This window comes from Oncorhynchus tshawytscha, linkage group LG29 (genome assembly GCF_018296145.1).
Source record: "Oncorhynchus tshawytscha isolate Ot180627B linkage group LG29, Otsh_v2.0, whole genome shotgun sequence".
Taxonomy (NCBI): Eukaryota; Metazoa; Chordata; class Actinopteri; order Salmoniformes; family Salmonidae; genus Oncorhynchus; species Oncorhynchus tshawytscha.
In genome coordinates, this window is record NC_056457.1 from 22,374,238 (window position 1) to 22,397,993 (window position 23,756).

General features: G+C 45.5%; 1 protein-coding gene across 3 annotated transcripts; it reads right to left on the reverse strand.

The window, feature by feature from the left end:
• LOC112227741 (ankyrin repeat and SAM domain-containing protein 6) lies at window positions 1–23,256 on the reverse strand. 3 transcript variants are annotated; one of them, XR_006080282.1, is made up of 18 exons: window positions 22,650–23,256; window positions 16,393–16,919; window positions 13,786–13,830; window positions 13,002–13,206; window positions 11,844–11,950; window positions 11,523–11,674; window positions 11,162–11,396; window positions 10,705–10,754; window positions 10,229–10,432; window positions 9,940–10,111; window positions 4,240–4,439; window positions 3,913–4,099; window positions 3,758–3,825; window positions 3,520–3,636; window positions 3,278–3,374; window positions 2,471–2,582; window positions 2,279–2,333; window positions 1–876 (listed from the first exon to the last, which is right to left on the reverse strand). XR_006080282.1 is itself a non-coding variant. In XM_024392585.2 (16 exons), the coding sequence occupies exons 1-16, from the start codon at window positions 22,982–22,984 to the stop codon at window positions 827–829; spliced, it is 2,751 nt and encodes a 916-aa protein (XP_024248353.2). In that variant the 5' UTR covers window positions 22,985–23,256; the 3' UTR covers window positions 1–826. The 3 variants fall into 3 exon arrangements, 1 of the variants encoding a protein (XP_024248353.2); XR_002949926.2 differs by having other exon boundaries at window positions 2,220–2,333; XM_024392585.2 differs by lacking the exons at window positions 2,279–2,333; window positions 2,471–2,582.
• Between the last annotated feature and the right edge of the window lie 500 nt (window positions 23,257–23,756).

The window sequence follows — 23,756 nt, forward strand, 5'->3', positions numbered from 1 at the left end:
CATCTTTTTATGGGTTTTAATAATGACAGTTCAGCCATTCACATTCATCATCAGATTAAAACTGACTTACTTTGTTCACACATAAATCATGAATCCTTGTACAAGAAAACATATTATAAAACTAACAGTAGTGAAATAGTAAAGAAGAAAAAAAGAGAAAGGCAGAAGGAAACTTTTTTTTTTTTTTTTTTACAAATAAAAACAATCTTCCCTCATCATTCTGGCAAACCAGAATTCCTCCAACCTCTTACATCATCAACATGTGACAATCTCCCAAATACATTAAGACATTACGGGCCAATTTCCCAGACACAGATTAAGACTAGTCCTGGACTCAGAAGCATGTTTAATGGAGATTCTCTTGATGTACTTTTTAGTTCAGGACTAGGCTTAATCTGTGTCTGTGAAACCGTCCCTGAAGTTCTCTTCTCAGATAGTACATCATCAGTGCCCAAAAGTCTTGATCTCAGTTTAAAGGCTTTCATCTCCCACATCCATTAAGACATAAGTAGGTCTGTTCTCTCTTAGTACGCGCCCACTTCCTCTACTGTATCTCCCCTATAGGTCAGCAGTTGGCGTGATAGCCCTGTTGCCATGGCAATAAATGATGGCCGCACATCACGTTGTGCTCTGTCGGTAAGCAGCAGGGCGCTGGGCATGGGGTCGCCAGCCCATGGGGATCCCTTTCGGGGGTCTGTGCTGCAGCGTCCTCTCACACGCAGCAGTGCTCTGGAACGCTGGCGTCCAGTAGAGTCTCCTCACACCTGGGCTATAGGGTCATCTCTGACCTCCTATACGGTTGGTCCTCAGTCGCAGCGTGGTGTTGTTACCTCTTGTTGGAGGTGCGCACCTGGTGTCGCACCCAGCCTGTAGGAGCTACAAGGACAGAATGATTACCATCAGGGCCGTAACCAGGGGTTGAGTTTTAATGAGGTCCAGAAGGATTTGATTTTTTTATTTTTAAATTAAAGCTAATTTACTGAATTTCTATACAATTAAAATACTTAAAATGCTATTTGGAGAACAGCAAAAACAAGCAAAATTGACCCCAGCCATTATCACCTTGGCTGATGTAGGTTCATTACCCTCATTCAACCTACAAACACATAGCCTACTAGCTATACAAAAGGGGTGGAATATGACACATTTTTCACACTGACACATAGCATCAGTCAGTTGTAATGACGATTTGCATAAAATCATAAACTCTTGAAATTACATAGCGTTCACATTTGTATTCCTAGGCATTACTGATCAAGCTCTGCACAAACAAACATCAATGGAGCACAGATGATTGTATTATCACATTCACATGAATTATTAGAATATTACTATCGATTCTGTATTAATAATCAGTGATGTATTGGTCAAAAACCACCGATATAAAAATTAAAACGTGACATTTTTAGAATTGCATAGTTTGCATTTAAATTATTTTATTTAACTGGGTAAGTTGACTGAGAACACATTCTTATTTACAGCAATGACCCAGGTTTTTATTTTTTTGTACTTGTACCCCTTATTTTGTGATATTCAAATTGGTAGTTACGGTCTTGTCTCATTGCTGCAGCTCCCCTACGGACTCGGGAGAAGCGAAGGTCAAGAGCCATGCGTCCTCCGAAACACGACCCTGCCAAGCCGCACTACTTCTTGACACACTTGCTCGCTTAACCCGGAAGCCAGCTGCACCAATGTGTCGGCGGAAACACCGTCCAACTTGAAAACCATGTCAGCATGCAAGCACCCGACCCACCATAAGGGCTATGTCCTAGAGCACAATAGGACATAGCCCTTAACCCGGACAATGCTGGGCCAATTGTGTGCCGCCTCAAAGGTCTCCCGTACACAGCCGGTTGTAAACAGCCTGGGATCGAACCCAGGGCTCTAATGACGCCTCAAGCACCGCGATCCACTCGGGAGGCCTGGGAATAGTTAAAGGGGAGAGGAATACGCCAATTGGAAGCTGGAGATGATTAGGTGGCCACGATGGTATGAGGGCCAGATTGGGATTTTAGCCAGGGCACCGGGGTTAACACCCCTACTTTTACCATGTGTCCTTTAACCAAGTGCCATGTGATCTTTCGTGACCATAGGCACCCGTTTAACATCCCATCTGAAAGATGACACCCTACACAGGGCAATGTCCCCAATCACTGCCCTGGGGCATTGGGGGGGGGGGAAACAAAACAGATTTGACCAGAAGAAAGAGTGCCTCCTACTGGCCCTCCAACCACTTCCAGCAGCATGTGGTCTTCCATCCAGGACCAACCCTGCTTACGATTCAGATACAAGCCAGCAGTGGGATGCAGGGTGGCATGTTGCTGGTTGTAGGCCTATAGGGAAGATAGACCATGTCGAGATGCTCATTTAGAAACAAATAATTTTTTAAGTTCCTAACTTGTTTGATAAGATTTTCTAAGAGGACCTCACATAGGGCCCCAACTCTAAGTTTGGGAACCACTATACTAACCTCTCTGCTTGCTTCCCCTCTCTCTACGTCTTCTCTCCTTCCTCCTGCATGCATTGCAGCCTGCCTCAGCCTCACCACTGAGCGCCACATCACTGTCTCAGTAGCCTACTTTCTGTAAAGCAAAGTTATTATGAGAACTTAGTAGCGTATTTTTTCTCCTGCCGAGGTAGACGCCGTGTAAAGTTAGGTTCTTACTTCATCCTTCTAGCTGGCTAAGAAATACTAGCCAGAGCCCTTCAATATTACTGTAATAGAAGTCCTTGACATATCTATAAGCGATTACCAATTGTGCACTCATTCTCCGAGTTGGTGTTTATTTAGCCGAATCGGAGCCAGGGTGGTTCGTCTCACGTGTCAGGCCCTCGACATGTGCCACAAGAGGGCGGAGTTAGCCGTTTGAGAGAGTGGTGAATGTGCTGCTAAAAAGGCAAATCCATCCAATGCAGGCGAACATACCACTCTTCATGATTCCACTCGTTCACAAAGAGGCAGGCGCGATTAGAACTCAGTCAGATCAAGAATATAAGCGTTCTGAGCTTTGATCAATGCTGGGAGCAATATTTAGATGTTGAGTCATAATACATTTTCTGTATTGTGTACATTATTATTTTTATTTGAAAACAGAGGTCCGGACCTCTGTGTACTCGTATGTAGTTACGGCCATGATTACCATGTAGGCCCACTAATTACAGTCAGTTTAAGTGTTGGAGACATTGCTTTATAGATGGTTTGTTATCTTGTAATATTGGATTTGGATGCCATGTGTCCTGCATCTTGATTAGGGGTGTGTGACGTCATAACACTCACAGCGTGGCTGTCCTGGCGGTCTGGGGTTGCTGGCACTGCTGCCAAAGGAGGACTGGAAGTTGTGGATGGTCTCCTGCAAAATCTGCCTCTCTCTCCCCTGCAGCAACAATTCAGATGAATAATAATAATACATCGTATTTATACATTTTAATTGGATGTATCAAGCTGTGATCCCTCTTTGGTAACTAAAACAAATAGATAGGCACGGAACACAGAGGGGGGTTGGTAAATATTGAACACACCTTCCCAGCATTGAGTTCAGAAATAGCTGCCAGTATTTGTTGTCTAGGCCCGTCTGTCTTAATCCCCAGTTCCTTTAAATCTCCATCTGTTAGAGTAAGGAAAGCCTCCATATCCACCTGTATTGGATGCACATTGACTGAGTGAGTAGATGACATGAGATTGAAACCACAGCTATGAACATTTTAGGATAAGTAGCAAATACACAACGGCTAAAGCTACAGTGAGGATAACGCATACCTCTTGCTCTTCGAATATGGGCTGGTATTTCTCCAACGAAAGTTTCTTCAGGATACTGGACAGCTCATCTGGGTGTAGTGAGAGATCAGCAGAGATAAGCAGAGGAAGGGATTGTTTTTAAAGTATTTATATCAACCAGAGATGCACTGTCTCACCCTCGTCGGTGATGGTGCCACTGCTGGAGCCGCCGCTGCTCTTGGAGCGCGGGTGGGAGGACGCAGAGGACAGGGAGTCCCCTGGGGGAGGTTTGGGGGTGGGGGATGGAGACGGGGTCAGGGTGGGAGAGGTGCTCTTAGAGGTAGAGGAGTTCCCAGACTGGGGTCTCTTCTTTAGGTCAGCTTTCTGTAAAGAAAATAGATGGGTGTGATTCACTTAGTTCACTAGTTAACACTGACATGTTGTAAGCGTGTATGAGCCTTTATAATGTCTTATAACAAGGTTTGTAATAGGTTGTCCTTCTACGTATCAATATTATATCTGACCCGTCTGGAGTGGACGTCGCTGGACACCAGGCTGGGGGTGCTGTGGATGTCTGGGAGACTGATGTCAGGCACGGTGGGGGCAGGAGCAGGCACAGGGGTGGGGTTTGGCACCTCTGCTGCCTGGGCCTTTGGATCTAACAGGCCTGCAGCTCTCTTCCTCTGGGCAGCAATTTGTGACAGGACGCTGTCTGAACTGCCCCCTTTGGGGAAGAGAAGAAACACAGCCCGTGAGTAGGACTACCACTGAGTAGTACTAGCACTAGCCGTCTGCTCAAATCTCAGAGATAAAATCAAATCAAATAAAATTTTATTGGTCACATAGACATGGTTAGCATATGTTAATGTGAGTGTAGCGAAATGCTTGTGCTTCTAGTTCTGACCGTGCAGTAATATCTAACAAGTAATCTAACAATTTCACAACAACTACCTTATACACACACAAGTGTAAAGGAATGAATAGGAATATGTACATGAGCGATGGCCGAACGGCATAGGCAAGATGCAGTAGATGGTATTGAGTACAGTATATACAGATATGATGTGTAATGTAGGGTATGTAAACATTATATAAAGTGGCATTGTTTAAAGTGACTAGTGATACATTAATTACATCCAATTATTTATCATTAAAGTGGCTAGAGATTTGAGTCAGTATGTTGGCAGCAGCCACTCAATGTTAGTGGTGGCTGTTTAACAGTCTGATGGCCTTGAGATAGAAGCTGTTTTTCAGTCTTTCGGTCCCCGCTTTGATGCACCTGTACTGACCTCACCTTCTGGATGATAGCGGGGTGAACAGGCAGTAGCTCAGGTGGTTGTTGTCCTTGATGATCTTTTTGGCCTTCCTGTGACATCGGGTGCTGTCGGTGTCCTGAAGGGCAGGTAGTTTGCCCCCCGGTGATGTGTTGTGCAGACCTCACTACCCTCTGGAGATCCTTACGGTTGTGTCCTGCCCTTCAGGACACCGACAGCATCAGATGTCACAGGAATTGCCAAAAAGATCATCAAGGACAACAACCACCCGAGCCACTGCCTGTTCACCCTGCTATCATCCAGTTGCACAGGGCGGGGTCGAGACCCAGGATCTTGAGCTTAATAACGAGTTTGGAGGGTACTATGGTGTTAAATGTTGAGCTGTAATCAATGAACAGCATTCTTACATAGGTATTCCTCTTGTCCAGATGAGTTAGGGCAGTGTGCAGTGTGATTGCGTCATCTGTGGACCAATTGGGGCGGTAAGCAAATTGGAGTGGGTCTACGGTGTCAGGTAGGGTGGAGGTTATATGGTCCTTGACTAGTCTCTCAAAGCACTTCATGATGACAGAAGTGAGTGATAGTCGTTTAGCTCAGTTACCTTAGCTTTCTTGGGAACAGGAACAATGGTGGCCCTCTTGAAGCATGTGGGAACAGCAGACTGGGATAAGGATAGATTGAATATGTCCGTAAACACACCAGCCAGCAGGTCTGTGCTTGCTCTGAGGACGCGGCTAGGGATGCCGTTTGGGCCGGCAGTCTTGTGAGTAAAACATTTAAACGTGTTAACCCTTGCGTTGGCTGCAGTGAAGGAGAGTCCGCAGGTTTTGGTAGCGGGTCGTGTCAGTGGCACTGTATTGTCCTCAAAGCGAGCAAAGAAGTTTAGTTTAGTTTATCTGGGAGCAAGACATCGGTGACCGTGACGGGGCTAGTTTTCTTTTAGTAATCCATGATTGCCTGTAGACCCTGCCGTCACGCCCTGGCCATAGAGAGGGTTTTATTCTCTATTTTGGTTAGGCCAGGGTGTGACTAGGGTGGGCATTCTAGTTTCTTTATTTCTATTTCTTTGTGTTTGGCCAGGTGTGGTTCTCAATCAGAGGCAGCTGTCTATCGTGGTCTGTGAGAATCATAATTAGGCAGCTTTTTGTGTTTTGTGGGTAGTTGTTTTCTGTTTGCACCAGGCAGAACTGTTTCGTTTTGTTCCATTTTGTTATTTTTGTTTCAGTGTTCAGTTTGAATAAATAATCATGAACACGTACTACGCTGCGCTTTGGTCCTCTTCTTCAGACGAGCGTTACAGAACTACCCACCACCAAAGGACCAAGCAGCGTGGTAAGGCGGACTGGACATGGGAGGACATCCTGGACGGCAAAGGATCCTACACGTGGGAGGAGATCCTGGCCGGAAAAGATCGCCTGCCATGGGAGCAGGTCGAAGCAGCAAGGAAGGCAGAGGCAGCTAGTAAAAGGGCCAAGAATTACACGGGGACAAGGCTAGCACTAAAGACCGGGAGGCCACTCCCAAATTTGTTTTGGGGGTGCACACGGGGAGATTTGCTGAGCCAGGTTGGAGACCTGAGCCAACTCCCCGTACTTACCGGAGGGAGCGTAGTACTGGTCAGGCACTGTGTTATGCGGTGGAGCGCACAGTGTCTCCAGTAATCGTTCTTAGCCCGGTGCGCTACATCCCAGCTCCCCGCATCTGCCGGGCTAAGGTGAGCATCCAGCCAGGAAGGATTGTGCCAGCCCTGCTCTCCAGACCTCCAGTACGTCTCTACGGCCCAGGAAATCCTGCGCCGGCTCTGCACACTGTGTCTCCAGTGCGTCTGCACAGCCCAGTGTGTCCTGTGCCTGCGCCCCGCACGTGCCGGGCCAAAGTCACCATCCAGCCAGCATGGGTTGTGCAGGCTCTAAGCTGGAGACCTCCAGTGCGCCTCCACGGCCAAGTGTATCTGGTGCCTGTCCCCAGAAGGAGAGGGCCTCCTGGGTCTCCCCAGCCTGGTGAGTCCTGTGCCTGCGCCTAGAACTAAGTCTCTTGTATGTCTCCCCAGCCTGGTGAGTCCTGTGAATGCTCCCAGAGCCAGGCCTCCTGTGTGTCTCCTCCCTCCAGTGATGATCCATGGCAAGAAGCCTCCAGTGAGGATCCATGGCAAGAAGCCTCCAGTGAGGATCCATGGCACGAAGCCTCCAACGACGGCCACCAATGCAGAGCCTCCAGAGACTGTCTACAGTCTCGGAGCCTCCAGAGACGGTCTACAGTCTCGGAGCCTCCAGAGACGGTCTACAGTCTCGGAGCCTCCAGAGACGGTCTACAGTCTCGGAGCCTCCAGAGACGGTCTACAGTCTCGGAGCCTCCAGAGACGGTCTACAGTCTCGGAGCCTCCAGAGACGGTCTACAGTCTCGGAGCCTCCAGAGACGGTCTACAGTCTCCAGAGACGGTCTACAGTCTCGGAGCCTCCAGAGACGGTCTACAGTCTCGGAGCCTCCAGAGAGTCTACAGTCTCGGAGCCTCCAGAGACGGTCTACAGTCTCGGAGCCTCCAGAGACGGTCTACAGTCTCGGAGCCTCCAGAGACGGTCTACAGTCTCGGAGCCTCCAGAGACGGTCTACAGTCTCGGAGCCTCCAGAGACAGTCTCGGAGCCTCCAGAGACGGACAGTCTCGGAGCCTCCAGAGACGGTCTACAGTCTCGGAGCCTCCAGAGACGGTCTACAGTCTCGGAGCCTCCAGAGACGGTCTACAGTCTCGGAGCCTCCAGAGACGGTCTACAGTCTCGGAGCCTCCAGAGACGGTCTACAGTCTCGGAGCCTCCAGAGACGGTCTACAGTCTCGGAGCCTCCAGAGACATTCTACAGTCTCGGAGCCTCCAGAGACGGTCTACAGTCTCGGAGCCTCCAGAGACGGTCTACAGTCCGGAGCCTCCAGAGACGGTCTACAGTCTCGGAGCCTCCAGAGACGGTCTACAGTCTCGGAGCCTCCAGAGACGGGTCTCGGAGCCTCCAGAGACAGTCTCGGAGCCTCCAGAGACGGTCTACAGTCTCGGAGCCTCCAGAGACGGTCGGAGCCTACAGTCTCGGAGCCTCCAGAGACGGTCTACAGTCTCGGAGCCTCCAGAGACGGTCTACAGTCTCGGAGCCTCCAGAGACGGTCCAGAGACAGTCGGAGCCCGGAGCCTCCAGAGACACAGTCTCGGAGCCTACAGTCTCGGAGCCTCCAGAGACGGTCTACAGTCTCGGAGCCTCCAGAGACGGTCTACAGTCCGGAGCCTCCAGAGACGGTCTACAGTCCGGAGCCTCCAGAGACGGTCTACAGTCCGGAGCCTCCAGCAACCTCCAGCAACGACGGTGCCCAGTCCGGAGCCTCCAGCAGTGTTCAGTTTGAATAAATAATCATGAACACGTACCACGCTGCGCTTTGGTCCTCCTCTTCAGACGAGCGTTACACCTGCTACATAAGTCTTGTGTCTGAGCCGTTGAATTGCGACTCTCTATACTGACGCTTAGCTTGTTTGATTGCCTTGCGGAGAGAATAGCCACACTGTTTGCATTCGGTCATGTTTCCGGTCGCCTTGCCATGATTAAAAGCAGTGGTACGCTCTTTCAGTTTTGCGCGAATGCTGCCATCAATCCATGGTTTCTGGTTGGAGAAGGTTTTAATAGTCACCATGGGTACAACATCACCGATGCACTTGCTAATAAACTCACTCACCGAATCAGCGTATACATCAATGTTATTGTTCGACGCTATCCGGAACATATCCCAGTCCACATGATTGAAGCAATCTTGAAGCGTGGAATCAGCTTGGTCGGATCAGCGTTGAACAGACCTGAGCACGGACATTTCCTGATTTAGTTTCTGTCTATAGGCTGGGAGCAACAAAATGGAGTCGTGGTCAGATTTGACGAAAGGAGGGCGAGGAAGGCTTTGTATGCGTCGCGGAAGTTAGAGTAGCAATGATCCAGAATTTTTCCAGCCCAGGTCACGCATTCAATATGCTGATAAAATCTAGGGAGCCTTGTTTTCAGATTAGCCTTGTTAAAATCCCCAGCTATAATTAATGCAGCCACAGGATATGTGGTTTCCAGTTTACATAGAGTCCAATGAAGTTCTTTCAGGGCCATCGAGGTGTCTGCTTGAGGGGATATACACGGCTGTGATTATAATCGAAGAGAAATCTCTTGGTAGAAAATGCGGTCGGCATTTGATTGTAAGGAATTCTAGGTCAGGTGAACAAAAGGACTTAAGTTCCTGTATGTTGTTAGGATCACACCACGACTCGTTAATCATAAGGCATACACCCCCGCCCTTCTTCTTACCAGAGAGATGTTTGTTTCTGTTGGCGTGATGCGTGAAGAAACCAGGTGGTTGTACCGACTCTAACGTATCTCGAGTGAGCCATGTTTTCGGGAAACAGAGAATGTTACAATCCCTGATGTCTCTCTGGAAGGCAACCCTTGCTCAAATTTGGTCTACCTTGTTGTCAAGAGACTGGACATTGGCGAGTAGTATACTCGGGAGCGGTGAGCGATGTGCCCGTCTACGGAGCCTGACCAGAAGACCACTCCGTCTGCCCCTTCTGCGGCACCGTTGTTTTGGGTCGCCTACTGGGATCCGATCCATTGTCCTGGGTGGTGGTCCAAACAGAGGGTCCGATTTCAGGAAAGTCATATTCCTGGTCAAAATGTTGGTAAGTTGACGTTGCTCTTCTATCCAATAGTTCTTCCTGGCTGTATGTAATAAGACTTAAGATTTCCTGGGGTAACGGTGTAAGAAATAATACATAAAAAAAAACAAATACTGCATAGTTTCTTAAGAACGCGAAGCGAGGCGACCATCTCTATTGGCGCCAGTTCAGTAATCATCTGATCTCTGCTCAGGCAGTAGGAATAGTCTGAAAGTGTGTGTGTGGTGTGTATGACACCTAGCCAAGTGTGTTTTCATGTGCCTGTACCTGAGCGGTTGTGTGAGTCTGGCCCGTGGCGGTTGAGCCCTGCCACCCCGTTGGAGCCACCTGAGGAGTGGGGGGAGTGGTAGTTGCCTGAGTTGGAGGGGGAGGTGGATGAGGGGCCCTTGGTGAGGCTGGGGAACTTAATGGACCTGCTCACTACACGACTGATAGAGGTCTGTGACACAGCATGGAAGGAAAGAATACTTTTTCTTCACTTCAAAATCACTATTTATCATTGGGTTTCAATTACAGTAAAAAAATAAAAATAAATTGGCAGCAACGTGTGACTCACAATGTCAGAGTTGCCGCTGCTGTTGAAGTTGGCTTTGCCTGGTCTCTGTGGCATGGGCAGCCGTGAGGCTTCGCTCTTGCCCTCTTTGATGACCCTGGAGCGGTCTGAGTTCCACGGCTCAAAGTTCGACGGGGGCAGAAAGGGTGGGATCACTGCCTTCAGCTTGTCGTTGGGCAGACGGGTCAGCGGCGCCCCATTTCTCAGCTGAAAGTTTAGTAGAAGTTTCAATCAGTTCAATCACGCCAGCATTGCATTATCTATGCCGTAGCATACACAATAAATAGTCTATGGTCCCCAGTTCGGACAGAGCATCTCTATTTTCACAGTTTTCTGTCAATAATATCCACAATGTGTAGCAGTTTGCCACAGGACTCCATTGTTCACTTCAACTGAAGTTTCAATGAAGTGTAGCCACAGGGCTTATCATGGTTAATTCACTTAAATTCAAAACCTCTTCAAAATGTAAAGACTCCTACCATTGTGGTTATTAGAAAGTCATCCTTCTCTGTGCCCGTTCTGCCAAGACCTATGAAACAGATAGAAATAAATCAATAGGTAGTTTAGTAGAACCATACATGACATTCTCTCATGTTCCTGTATTCAAAGCCCAACTGTTTCAGCCACTGACCACAAAATAGAATGTTTCAACTAAATCTCTCAGGAAGAATATGGCCATTGTGAAAAATGAACCGTTTCAAAACATCAGGGAAACAAGATGGTTTCAAGGAAATGCCACTTACAGACATTTACCATACTTTTGTTAATTTCCCATTTCTAACAAACAATCCATGCACAATCAGTAGGACAGCTTATACAATACTTGCTAATTCTAAACTGACTATACTGTAAAAAGAAGTACTGCAAAATTTCTGTTTACAAAACAAAAACCGGAACATTGTTATTGGGAAAGGTCTTATTTCCCCCGTGTCTCACCACTGTCTTTGCTCTTGGCTGTCCAGGCCGTGCTGCTGTCAGTACTCCCCATGGCTGCAGGGGGCGACACCGCCCCGCACGGGGTGGCACTCTTCCTCTCAGCCTTCATGGTGGCGTCCAGAGGCGCCTCGGGTTCATCAGGGAAGGGGGCCAGGCGGTTGGAGGATAGCCCGTGTCTTAGAGTGTGGGTCAGCTTAAGCCTCCTGAACCTGTTAGACATCCTGTTCCACCATGACTGGACAGGAAGGAGACAGTAGTCATATGCCATATGATAATAAACAGAGTGCACAACATACAGCCCCTGGGCGAAACGGATCCCAAAATCGGATTTAATTTGGCCCTGATCTAAACAGTGCCTGACCTTTAATCCTCCTCTGTCATCGGGTGGTACGGGGACATTATTGAGAGACTGCCTGCTCTTGGAGCCAGTGAGGGGAGTCCTGCCCCTGTGTTTTCCTTTGTCTTTGTCCACCTGCATGCAGACGGACGCCAACAACCTCACCAGCTCAGTGTCTGTAGGGAAGAGAACGGCAGAGTGTGACTTGGGTGCATTGGGTTTACCAGGTGTACTAAGCACTAGCAATGATAACACATATCACAGTACAAATGCATTATAACACTTCACACTTTCTATCCGCACCAGTAAACTCAGAAGCAGCGGCAGATTGTGTTGTGGTTTTACCTGGGTCATTCAGCAGCATGACCAGGTCAAAAGCAGTGTAGCCATTCTTGGCTCGCAGGTTGACATCTGCACCCTGACTAAGCAGATACTTCACCACATCTTTATTCCTATGAGCACAGGTACGACAGAAGAAAAGCTTAGATTAGAAGACAACTTTTAAAAATCACCTTGACTGTATACACTACCGGTCAATGTTTTAGAACACCTACTCATTCAAGGGCTTTTATTTATTTTTTACTAATTTCTACATTGTAGAATAATAGTGAAGACATCGAAACTATGAAATAGCACAAGGAATCATGCATTTACCAAAAAAAAGTGTTAAACAAATTATATTTGAGATTCTTGAAACAGCCACACTTTGCCTTGATGATACTTTGCACACGCTTGGCATTCTCTCAACCCTCTTCATGAGGTAGTCACCTGGAATGCATTTCAATTAACAGGTGTGCCTTCTTAAAAGTACATTTGTGGAATTTCTGTCCTTCTTAATGTGTTTGAGCCAATCAGTTGTGTTGTGACAAGGTAGGGGGGTATACAGAAGATGGCCCTATTTGGTAAAAGTCCATATTATGGCAAGAACAGCTCAAATAAGCAAAGAGAAACGACAGTCCATCATTACTTTAAGACATGAAGGTCAGTCAATATGGACATTTTCAAGAACTTTGAACGTTTCTTCAAGTGCATCAGATGACCTGGCCTCCACAATCCTCCGACCTCAAACAAATTGAGATGGTTTGGGATGAGTCGAACCGCAGAGTGAAGGAAAAGCAGCCAACAAGTGTTCAGCATATGTGGGAACTCCTTCAAGACTGTCAGAAAAGCATTTCAGGTGAAGCTGGTTGAGAGAATGCCAAGAGTGTGTAAAGCCTTCATCAAGGCAAAGGGTGGCTATTTGAAGAATCTCAAATATAAAATATATTGTTTAACACTTTTTTGGTTACTACATGATTCCATGTGTTATTTTCTAGTTTTGATGTCTTCACTATTATTCTACAATGTAGAAAATAGTAAAAATAAAGAAAAACCCTTGAATGAGTAGGTGTTCTAAAACTTTTGACCGGTAGTGTATGTGTTTTAGCCATTGTGTGTTTGTGAAGGTGTCTGTGTAGAATAAGAAAGTGTAATCAAAATTGCGGTCATGCGTCACATATTTACCCATGGTACGTGGCCTGCATGAGGGCCGTCCAGCCGTGTACTCCATCTTGTTTGTCCACGTCGGCGCTCTTCTCCAGCAGGAGCTGCACCACCTCCAGCTGCCCACTGACGGCTGCTATCATCAGGGGAGACGCCCCGTCCGGGTTGGCCATGTTCACCTGGGATGGATCTTCCTCCAAGATCTCCTTCACCAGCTGGGAGTTTCCTGGGACACATACATGCACACACACACACACACACACACACACAAACCCACATGCAAAAACAAACACACATGCACACGTGCAAACACACACACAGATATGAGTATGAACACACGCATGCACAAGATGACCAGACTACTCAATTCCAGCTACATACATTCTTATTGAAACAAAGGTCTCTGTCCTCCACCCAAAAGTCTCAAATATTTTCAGCCCTCTCAGACCCCACACATTCTTCCCTCCCAGGGTTTTACCCCAGACTGCATTGAGCAAGCATGCAAGACTGCCCAGTGCACATACCATGTTAGATTCTCTCAAACTCACATAGTCCCTACTTCAGGAATGTTTAGGTATGACTTTTTGGTTGAACTACATGCATGGTTGGATTACTTACTGTAAATGCATGGTAGTGTTATGCATGGTAGTGTTATGCATGGTAGTGTTATGCATGGTAGTGTTATGCATGGTAGTGTTATGCATGGTAGTGTTATGCCCACTCTTGCAGACATAACTCAATATGACAGCTTTCCCCTTACAATGCAAACCTCTGTTTAGTATGTGCCTGTGTGCGCTAAACTCACCTAACTTCAAGGCACTGAAAACATCTGGTCTCCTCTTCTCGTCATCTATGCGAGTGGTAAAAGAACAGAAGATGAATGTACCAAGGACTGAAAAAGCAACAATCCTACATTGCCACCACCACCATACAATACCCCTACTGCTGAACCCAGTCACATTGGGTACCAGAAGAGGACAGGGAACACTTGAGTGGAGAAATACTGGAGTTGTACAGGCTAGAGACAACAAAGCTCAGTCCAAAACCACCAAGAGAGTGGACCACAATCACATGACTGCTAGCCAGGCAGACGGATAAGGGAACTCAAAACATGTGACTGGTTCTTTTAGTCCTGAACTGTAGTTAAGGTTAATGTGCTTACCATAGCGTACAATAACAATATATGCATTGTAAGAATTCAGTAGTGATATGGAGAAAATTTTTGCGGTGACTTTGAGATCTCTGATATATCAATTGAACAGCAAACCAATAGGGAAAATACAAGCAGAAAATATGTTATATATGTTTTTTAGAACTGTTTGGCTATAATGACCATCGTTATGTTTGGAGGAAAAGGGGGAGGCTTGCAAGCCGAAGAACACCATCCCAACCATGAAGCACGGTGGCAGCATCATGTTGTGGGGGTGCTTTGCTGCAGGAGGGACTGGTGCACCTAACAAAATAGATGGCATCAAGAGGGAGGAAAATTATGTGAATATACTGAAGCAACAGCTCAAGACATCAGTCAGGAAGTTAAAGCTTGGTCGCAAATGGGTCTTCCAAATGGACAATGACCTCAACATACTCCCAAAGTTGTGGCAAAATGGCTTAAGGACAGCAAAGTCAAGGTATTGGAGTGGCCATCACAAAGCCCTGATCTCAATCCTTTAGAAAATGTATGGGCAGGACTGAAAAAGTGTGTGCGAGCAAGGAGGCCTACAAACCTGACTCAGTTACACCAGCTCTGTCAGGAGGAATGGGCCAAAATTCACCCAACTTATTGTGGGAAGCTTGTGGCAGGCTATCCGAAACAGTTGACCCAAGTTAAACAATTTAAAGGCAATGTAACTGAGTGTGTGCAAACTTCTGACCCACTGGGAATGTGATGAAAGAAATAAAAGCTGAAATAAATCATTCTCTCTACTATTATTCTGACATTTCACACTTTTAAAATAAAGTGATGATCCTAACTGACCTTAGACAGGGCATTTTTACGAGGATTAAATGTCTGGAACTGTGAAAAACTGAGTTTAAATGCATTTGGCTAAAGTGTATGTAAACTTCCAACTTCAACTGTGCATTGTCTTTCCAGTTATATAGGATGATGTAGTTAATTGGCATTACTGAGTCATGTTGATCATTAGAATGGGTGACTGGCTGAAGAAATTCTAGGAAGATTCAGATGTTTAAAGGGATAGCCCACCCCAAAATCGTTGAAATTGTTTTCATTATAGCTCAAAAGGTGGTCTTGCATCTGCTTAGAATGGGAATTATTGTCACTAACCATCTAAATACAAGGCGTAAATGGTGCCAATCTTTCCCATTCACTTGGAATTGAGGCCTGCAGATTTTTCCTAATATCATAGGATCTACACAGGAATTTGGGGGCGAAAACATTCAAATAAAAATGGTTTTATTTTGGGGTAAACTGTCCCTTTAAGGTGGTACTTCTCTACCTACGTTCAGAGGACCACAACATTGCGGGACGTTCAGATAGAAATATATTATGTACAACAGACTTGCCTCTCTGACATGTAGAGTGAGGAATCGTCTCAGCTCTATTCGTGACATTTCTATCTGCAGCGTTCAGTTTGTTGCCCGCTGCTGAACACAGCCCTGCTATAATAACAATTTGTCAAAGAAATGCAGAGCTCAGACGTTTTCAAGGGTAGGTTTCAAATTCGGGTTCCCTCCTGTGTACTTCTTGGCCAAAGACAAGAGGCACATCAAAGAGAACAGGTGTCTAAGGGGGGAACTCTATAACAATGTCTCTTTCTTTTAGACACCCAAGGTGTGACCACTGCTTTACTTTCACTTGAGTGTCAATTGTAGTGTTACAATAAAGCTTTGAGTTAATTAGAAAACGTTCACAACAATCGAGACTACTACCTATGAGTGACCTGTACAAGATCCGCTGAAGACTTCTGTTTAGTCTCAAAGATGAACTTGTTGCGATCTTATCTGTGTATTGACTAACGACAATCATATCAGAAATAGAAAAACTGCTTTGTGCCTTGTTGGCCTAATTTGACTGCATATCAGATTAGTGTTTCTCCTGAATGCTTCTTCAGTGGGACAGAGATCCCTGAATCAGCATCAAGGCCTGCCAACAATAACATTTCCTCAACCAATTGAAACCTAGCCTAAATGTTTTGAGGCTGGGTGTAACAGAGTTAGATGGGGGTCTGTTCCAGTCCACCTAAATAGGCTTAATGAAAATACTGGAAAACTGATTTCCAACAGTGTGCAACCAACCAGGGTTCAAATCCAGGTCTCATACATGTCACAAGACTGTGTTAGCCCGCCGAGCTAAGGCCTAGACGTTGCTAGGATTACTCATCACATTAGTGTGGTTCGTCGAACCACCTTCATTACACATGGAGAGAGTAGTGAACTCGTGGCTGTTCTATACCTGGCTGTGGGCGCACGGTGGTAATGGAGTCCAGGTAGGCCTTGACATCCCTCTGATTGAGCTGCAGCGATAGCTCGAAGGCAGTCTTGGCCAGCACGTTGACCTGATCCGGGTCCGCACCCCGCTCCACCAGCTGCTGGGCCACGACCACCTTCCCGCTCAGCGTGGCCAGCATGAGGGCACCCCAGCCCGTGGTCTTCTGGGAAAAGTTCACCTCCGCCCCCCACTCCAGGAGCAGGCGAACGGATGCCTCGTGGCCATGCTGTGAGGCAGCAAGGAGCGCCGTGATATCCATGAACTCCCTTCCACCCTCGTCTCCGACGCTGTTGTTGCTGTTGGTGACACCCTCAGCGAGCGCCAGGTGGTCATAGTCGTCGACGTAGGCGCCGCTCTCCAGGAGAAGCTTGGCCACATGGGTGTGGCCCCCTCTGGCCGCCATAGTCAACACGCTGGCTCCCATCCGGTTCCTGCCGTTCATCTCCGCCCCGTTCTCCAGCAGGATGTGGGCCACATTTAGATGGCCAAACCTAGTGGACGACAAGACAAAGTCATGGAACTGTCCAAATATTTCCAAAAATGTACTAAGATCATCTTAAGTCCATTGGTAAGCAATGAATGAACAATGATGTTAATGCTTATTGTTTTGAAGACTAGGAGAACCTTCATATGTGGTCATAGGTCACATGGTACACAGGTGACCTGGAAGTGTTAGGAGAGAGGAGAGCAGACATGTCTAGACGGGATACAATTGACATCAAAAGTTTAAACAAATTGCCTTTTTGGTAACGCTAACCATTTTCCTAACCTTAACCTAATTCTCCTAACATGCCATGTTAATTATCCTTACCTGCTATGAAAAGTCAATTCTGAGAGACTGTATACCATCTAGTCAAAACCGAGGAGAGCATATGTTTCTAATCATTAAGATGATCTCTCTTTTTAAAAGGTACACTCAGAAATATGACATAGATGCAGTTCTAAGTAAACAGCATTGTGGGTGAATTTACGCAACAACTAAGACCGTTGAAGTACGAGCGTACTTTCAGCACCAAGAGTTGTCCATTTCCAATTGATTGTGCCGCGGCTGCTGCTTAAAGTTTCAGTACCACAATGTAAGTTACTCAAATCTGGCTTATTGTGAGATCAATAACTATGATAAACAGACCTACATCATCAGCAAGAAACATAATAAAAATCAATTATAGTAGTAGCAAGCTATCAAATTTAACCTCCGGTCCTCCTCATCTTCTCTCTCTCCTTGTAAAACTGAACAGAACATTGGCTATAGGCTAGTCCACACACATTTTTTGGGGACTAGACCATTCAAAGATGATTTTCGGAAGAAGCATTTGACTCGCCTCCTGAACTGACACCATAGACCTACATAGCACAGCCATTGGTTAGGCAGCACACAAAAAGTTTTGGATTAGCAAGAGCAGAGCAGGCCCGGGGCTCAGGGTTGAAATATCCATTGCAGTGTAATGCAGCCTAGTTTTATTTACACCATCCCAGCTGCTATCTTAGAAATATAACATTGCTCTGTGCTTCTCTGAACATGGACTTGGTAGCATATAGGCCAAGCCTGGACAATTCAAGTCCTCGGGGGCCTGATTGGTGTCACACTTTTCCCCGATCCCTAGCAAACAAACCTGATTTAAACTAATTGCATTTAACTGAAGATCATGATTAGGTGATTATTGGAGTCAGGTGTGTTAGCTGGGGCAAAAGTGTGACACCAATCAGGCCCCTGAGGACTGGAGTTGAGGTAGGATCAGGATATGGGGACGAGGGGAAAATGGAGTCCCTAGAGAAAGCAAGTACAAGATGGGTGTCAGGGATGAAGCGGCAGTATTATCATAAGGAGACGTGTACTTGGAAAACAGAGAAGGAATGGAGGGAAAAAGAGACGGAGAAGAGGTCTAAGAGAGTGAGGGAAGAAGGTGAGCTTGAGTCGGATAAAAATGGTGGAAAAAAGGGAGATGTTTTGTCAAAGAAGGATAGTAGAAAGTGCAAGCAGAGGGAGCTGAAGACAGGAGGAGAAATGGAAGTGAATGAGGGTGAAGTATCGAAGGTGGTAGGTGTGGTGAAGTTATCGGAGACTGAGGTATGCACCGAGGATCAGGATGAAGAAGAGTCTGATGGTAGGAGTGAAGTTCCTGGAAAAAGTGGACTCTTGCCTTTTGGCTGATCCATTTGTGGTTTCACGGTGGGTGAAAAAATGAGTTGGGTCAAGTGGTATCGGTGAGGGTATCTAGAAGTGGTCTAGTTTCTGTTTCTGTTGGGCAGAGGAAGAAAGCGCTCGAAGTAAAAAGAGTTGGGTCAAGTGGTATCGGTGAGTGTATCTAGAAGTGGTCTAGTTTCTGTTTCTGTTGGGCAGAGGAAGAAAGCGCTCGAAGTCAAAAGAGTTGGGTCAAGTGGTATCGGTGAGTGTATCTAGAAGTGGTCTAGTTTCTGTTTCTGTTGGGCAGAGGAAGAAAGCGCTCGAAGTAAAAAGAATGGGGGCAAGAAAAGTGAGTTGTTTCGTTCTCAAGAAAAGGGCACCAATGAAAGGAGTGATAACTGGAGTAGCAGTAGATATAAAGGCTGACCAGCTGAGGGCAAATATTCCTGGTGTATGTGATGCTCGTCGTTTGATGCGACGCAGACAGAGTGGCGAGAGTGGGGAAACAGAAGAGTTGTCTGTTCTTTTGAGTTTTGAAGTAGAGTCTTTGCCTGACAAAGTGAAGTTAGGATATATCCTGTCAAGTTATCCTGTACGAGTGTATGTGCCGAACACATTAAGATTATACAGGTGTCAAGCTATTGGGCATGTGGCAGCAGTGTGTAGGAGGGAGGGTCCAAAGTGTGAGACATGTGCAGAAGGGTATGAGACAAAGGAATGTGTATTACTGGGGAAAGTAGTGGAATGTGTTAATTGTAGGGGTGTCCATGGGGCTGGGGATCAGAAATGTTGTGTGCGAGAGAGGCAGGTTGAGGTTTCCAGGGTTAGAGTAGAGCAGAAGTTGTCATATGCTGAGGCAGTGAAGAAAGTAGAGGAAGATGAGTTAAGGGGGAGGAGTGGTGAGTGTAGCAGAGATATACCAGTACAGAGGGATAGGCCAAAAAGTCAAATAAGTTTCAGTAAGATTTGGATTTTTAGCATTTATGGCAATAGTTATTAATTGTACAGCAGGGATGGATCGTAAGTCTCCGAAAATTGAGGTTGTTGTGGCAGCTGCTCGGTGTGCGAGACTTGTCAGCAGAAGAGTTACAGGATGTGTTAAGTGGTGATGTCCCATCCTTTCAGGGTGATGGCATGAGGTAGGAATAAATACATTTAATTAGTGGAGTGTTAGATTTATTTTACATGACTTTGAAATTAGAAAAGGTATTTATTTAGTATATTTACATTTTTCAAGTAAAGTATAAGGGAGTTGTACTTCAGTCTAGTAGGTGGCAGAAATGCAACAAATTGGATGCCACCCGCCTGAGTTACACCAGGAACGCACAATCCCTTCATCAGTGCTCAGACTTTCCGCAATAGGCTGAGAGAGGCTGGACTGAGGGCTTGTAGGCCTGTTGTAAGGCAGGTCCTCACCAGACAACCCCGGCAACAACGTCGACTATGGGCACAAACCTACCGGTCGCTGGACCAGACAAGACTGGCAAAAAGTGCTCTTCACTGACAAGTCACGGTTTTGTCTCACCAGGGGTGATGGTCGGATTCGTGTTTATCGTCGAAGGATTGAGCGTTACACCGAGGCCTGTACTCTGGAGTGGGATCGATTTGGAGGTGGAGGGTCTGTCATTGTCTGGGGCGGTGTGACAGAGTCATCGAACTGAGTTTGTTGTTATTGCAGGCAATCTCAACGCTGTGCGTTACAGGGAAGAAATCCTCCTCCCTCATGTGGTACCCTTCCTGCAGGCTCATCCAGACATGACCCTCCAGCATGACAATGCCACCAGCTTTACTGCTCGTTCTGTGCGTGATTTCCTGCAATACAGGAATGTCCGTGTTCTGCCATGGCCAGCGAAGAGCCCAGATCTCAATCCCATTGAGCACGTCTGGCACCTTTTGGATCAGAGGGTGAGGGCTAGGACCATTTCCCCCAGAAATGTCCGGGAACTTGCAAGTGCCTTGGTGGAAGAGTGGGGTAGCATCTCACAGCAAGAACTGGCAAATCTGGTGCAGTCCATGAGGAGGAGATGCACTGCACAGTACTTAATGCAGCTGATGGCCACACCAGATACTGACTGTTACTTTTGATTTTGACTCTCCATTTGTTCAGGGACACATTATTCCATTTCTGTTAGTCACATGTCTGTGGAACTTGTTCAGTTTATGTCTCAGTTATGTTCATACAAATATTTACACATGTTAAGTTTGCTGAAAATAAACGCAGTTGACAGTGAGAGGACATTACTTTTTTTGCTGAGTTTACATTCCTACACAGGCTCAGGGGCCTGTGATGACATAACATTCACCGACAGGATTTCTTGCACAGCCTCGGCTGTGAAATCACAAATACCCAGAAAATGTTCAGCAGCATTCACAATGATTCCAATTTCCTTACACTTCTTCTCCGCTCGTGCTGTAAAGTTTATGACCATTGCAATAAATAATACAAAGTCCACCTTTTTAGCATTTCACTATCCCTCAGTTGATGAGAAACCTTCACTAGTCATGGTGGCTCTTCTACCATAGACAAATGGTATAGAGAGAAATAGTCCTATAATTCCTATAATAACTGCAACCTAAAACTTCTTACCTGGGAATATTGAAGACTCATGTTAAAAAGGAACCACCAGATTTCATATGTTCTCATGTTCTGAGCAAGGAACTTAAACGTTATCTTTCTTACATGGCACATATTGCACTTTTACTTTCTTCTCCAACACTTTGTTTTTGCATTATTTAAACCAAATTGAACATGTTTCATTATTTATTTGAGGCTAAATTGATTTTATTGATGTATTATATTAAGTTAAAATTAGTGTTCAGTTTTGTTGCAATTGTCATTATTACAAATAAAATAAAATTTAAAAAAACGGCCGATTAAATCGGTATCAACTTTTTTTGGTCCTCCAATAATCGGTATCGGATGTTGGAAAAGCATAATCAGTCGACCTCTTCACATGACTAAATCTTTCACATTTATGACACTGAAGGGGCTTGTGCACAAAAGCTCATGAATCCTAACTTTATATGAGAAGGGAGAAACTATTAATCAAAAAACAGTAGCATGGATAAAGTTCATTACGTTTCTCCATCCACCATACAGGTCAGTCAGTGTGCACCAACCACTCCATCGATGTCTTCAGTTATATCCTCTGCCTTTATTTCTTGAGCCACCCCCCAAAATAACCCCCTTGAAAGGCCCCCTGCTACAAAAATCTATACAGGAAACAGTCCACTACGAAGTCTTAAACTTATTCTGCTTCGCAGACACAAAAAAATCTAAATAAGACCACTTCTTGTGACTCACTTTCTTTCAACACATTCCAGATTGTCCTCGAGACGTTAAACATATTTCCCAAGTAGCATTGATCCAAAACCCTCACTCCGAATAAAAACGAGTGTGGTGGTTTCCTATTTTCTACCACAGCTTTACTTCTTTCTCATTTCCCCTTTTCCTTGTCACTGAACCCACTACTCGCACTTTCTGTACTATTATATTACTAGCAGTTTCAAACAAAACCTCAGTTTCCACCATCTTCCCGACCAGATATGGATAATTTGATTGAGACCACACTAAATAGCCTGTAGGCACACTCGAAATTGCACGTCCAGTGGAGAATCAGAGATGAGAGACGGCATCGGCCACACGTTGATATGTAGCCTAATAAGCAACTCATTTTAAAAACCCTGAGAAATATTGAAATGTCATCAATTACAAATTGCATGACCCTGAACTGGACTAGATTTAAAAAAAAATACTAAACCCTCCCATTGACTGAAATTGAAAAAGTATGACCCTCCCCCTTTTCCCTCCAGGTACATTATGCACATTATAATCCATCCCTTACTGCTCGAACACCCAATATCTGAGGTGCTACTCGTGGCAACGTCATTTCGCTGAGTCTACATTTAAGATTATCTTTATGGAAACTCACCCCTGGCTAGTATAGATTGTTTAATTTTGATTTATTCATCATACACAATCTGTGTTGTGCATATATTATATTACAATTATAACATTTTAATCGGGGACACACCCATTTAACATCTGTATACATTATTGACCAATATCATGAGCACAAACTGGTAGCAACCACACCTTGTAGCCTGCATGAGAGGCGTCCAGCCATAGTTGTTACGGCTGTCCACCGAAGCCCCCTTTCGCAGTAGAAATCGGACCAGATTCTCATGTCCACTCGCCGAGGCAAACTGCAACGCGGTGTTGCCCTCTTCATCTGTGCAATCCACTGGCACTAGCGAAAGTCCCCGTGAGATGTCCACAACATTGCATTCCGATCCCGCTTCTGACCGCAGTCTACTTTGCCTCCCGGAATCTTTCGCCCCGGGATCAAGAATCCCTCGAGCAGTTTCGTAGTCTCCTTCATCACAAGCACGAAACAACAACAGTGCGTTTGCTGGAACACCTAAATTCATCTCCGAGGTTAGTTTGAGTTCCAGTTGTGGTGTTCTAAAACTTTTCTCCTCAATCCAATGTCTATCGGCGGCCCATCTTTGAAAAGCATGACGCACTAACAAGAGTAAAGTTCTCTCCTCGAGTAATACGGCGTTTTGGTTTGTACTATGACCAATATTATCACACAAATTAAAAGCATAAAGCTTTTTATTTTCTAATGTAAATCATATTCGCAGCCAGTTACTCTCGTCTCAACCTCTGGAAATGTTGCCATTCTACGCGTGCGCAAAATGAAGACAATGTAAGAGCAGTCTTTTTCGGACCGCCTCCCTTTTATTGAAAAAAAAAAAAAAACTACGTCTTATTGGACGAAAGGAGTCCTTTGGAACATTAGACTAAATAGTTGAGGGTTACAGACCGTGATGCATGGTTAAAATAAAATCGATCACATTAATTTATAGTATAGTAGCCTAGTATGAATATTTAATGGTCAACTTTAATATTCATTTAGGCATGATAAAGGACATGGGATTTTGGATATAGGCCTACTGTTCTCTAGGTTTATAAATGAGAGAACACGACACTTTTTTAGTATCTGAAACAATGTGTAGACTATGACGTTTCTCTTTACGCCACTGCTATTGTTTTATATTGCTGTTTATTCATTTGGAGTTGTGGTAGGTCATTTAATTGGCAGTTGTCTTACGTGAATGCATTATAAACATGCATATGCTCACTATGGAACGGTGAGGTTTTAAGAATACAATCAAGATAGTTTAAGGATACTTTGCA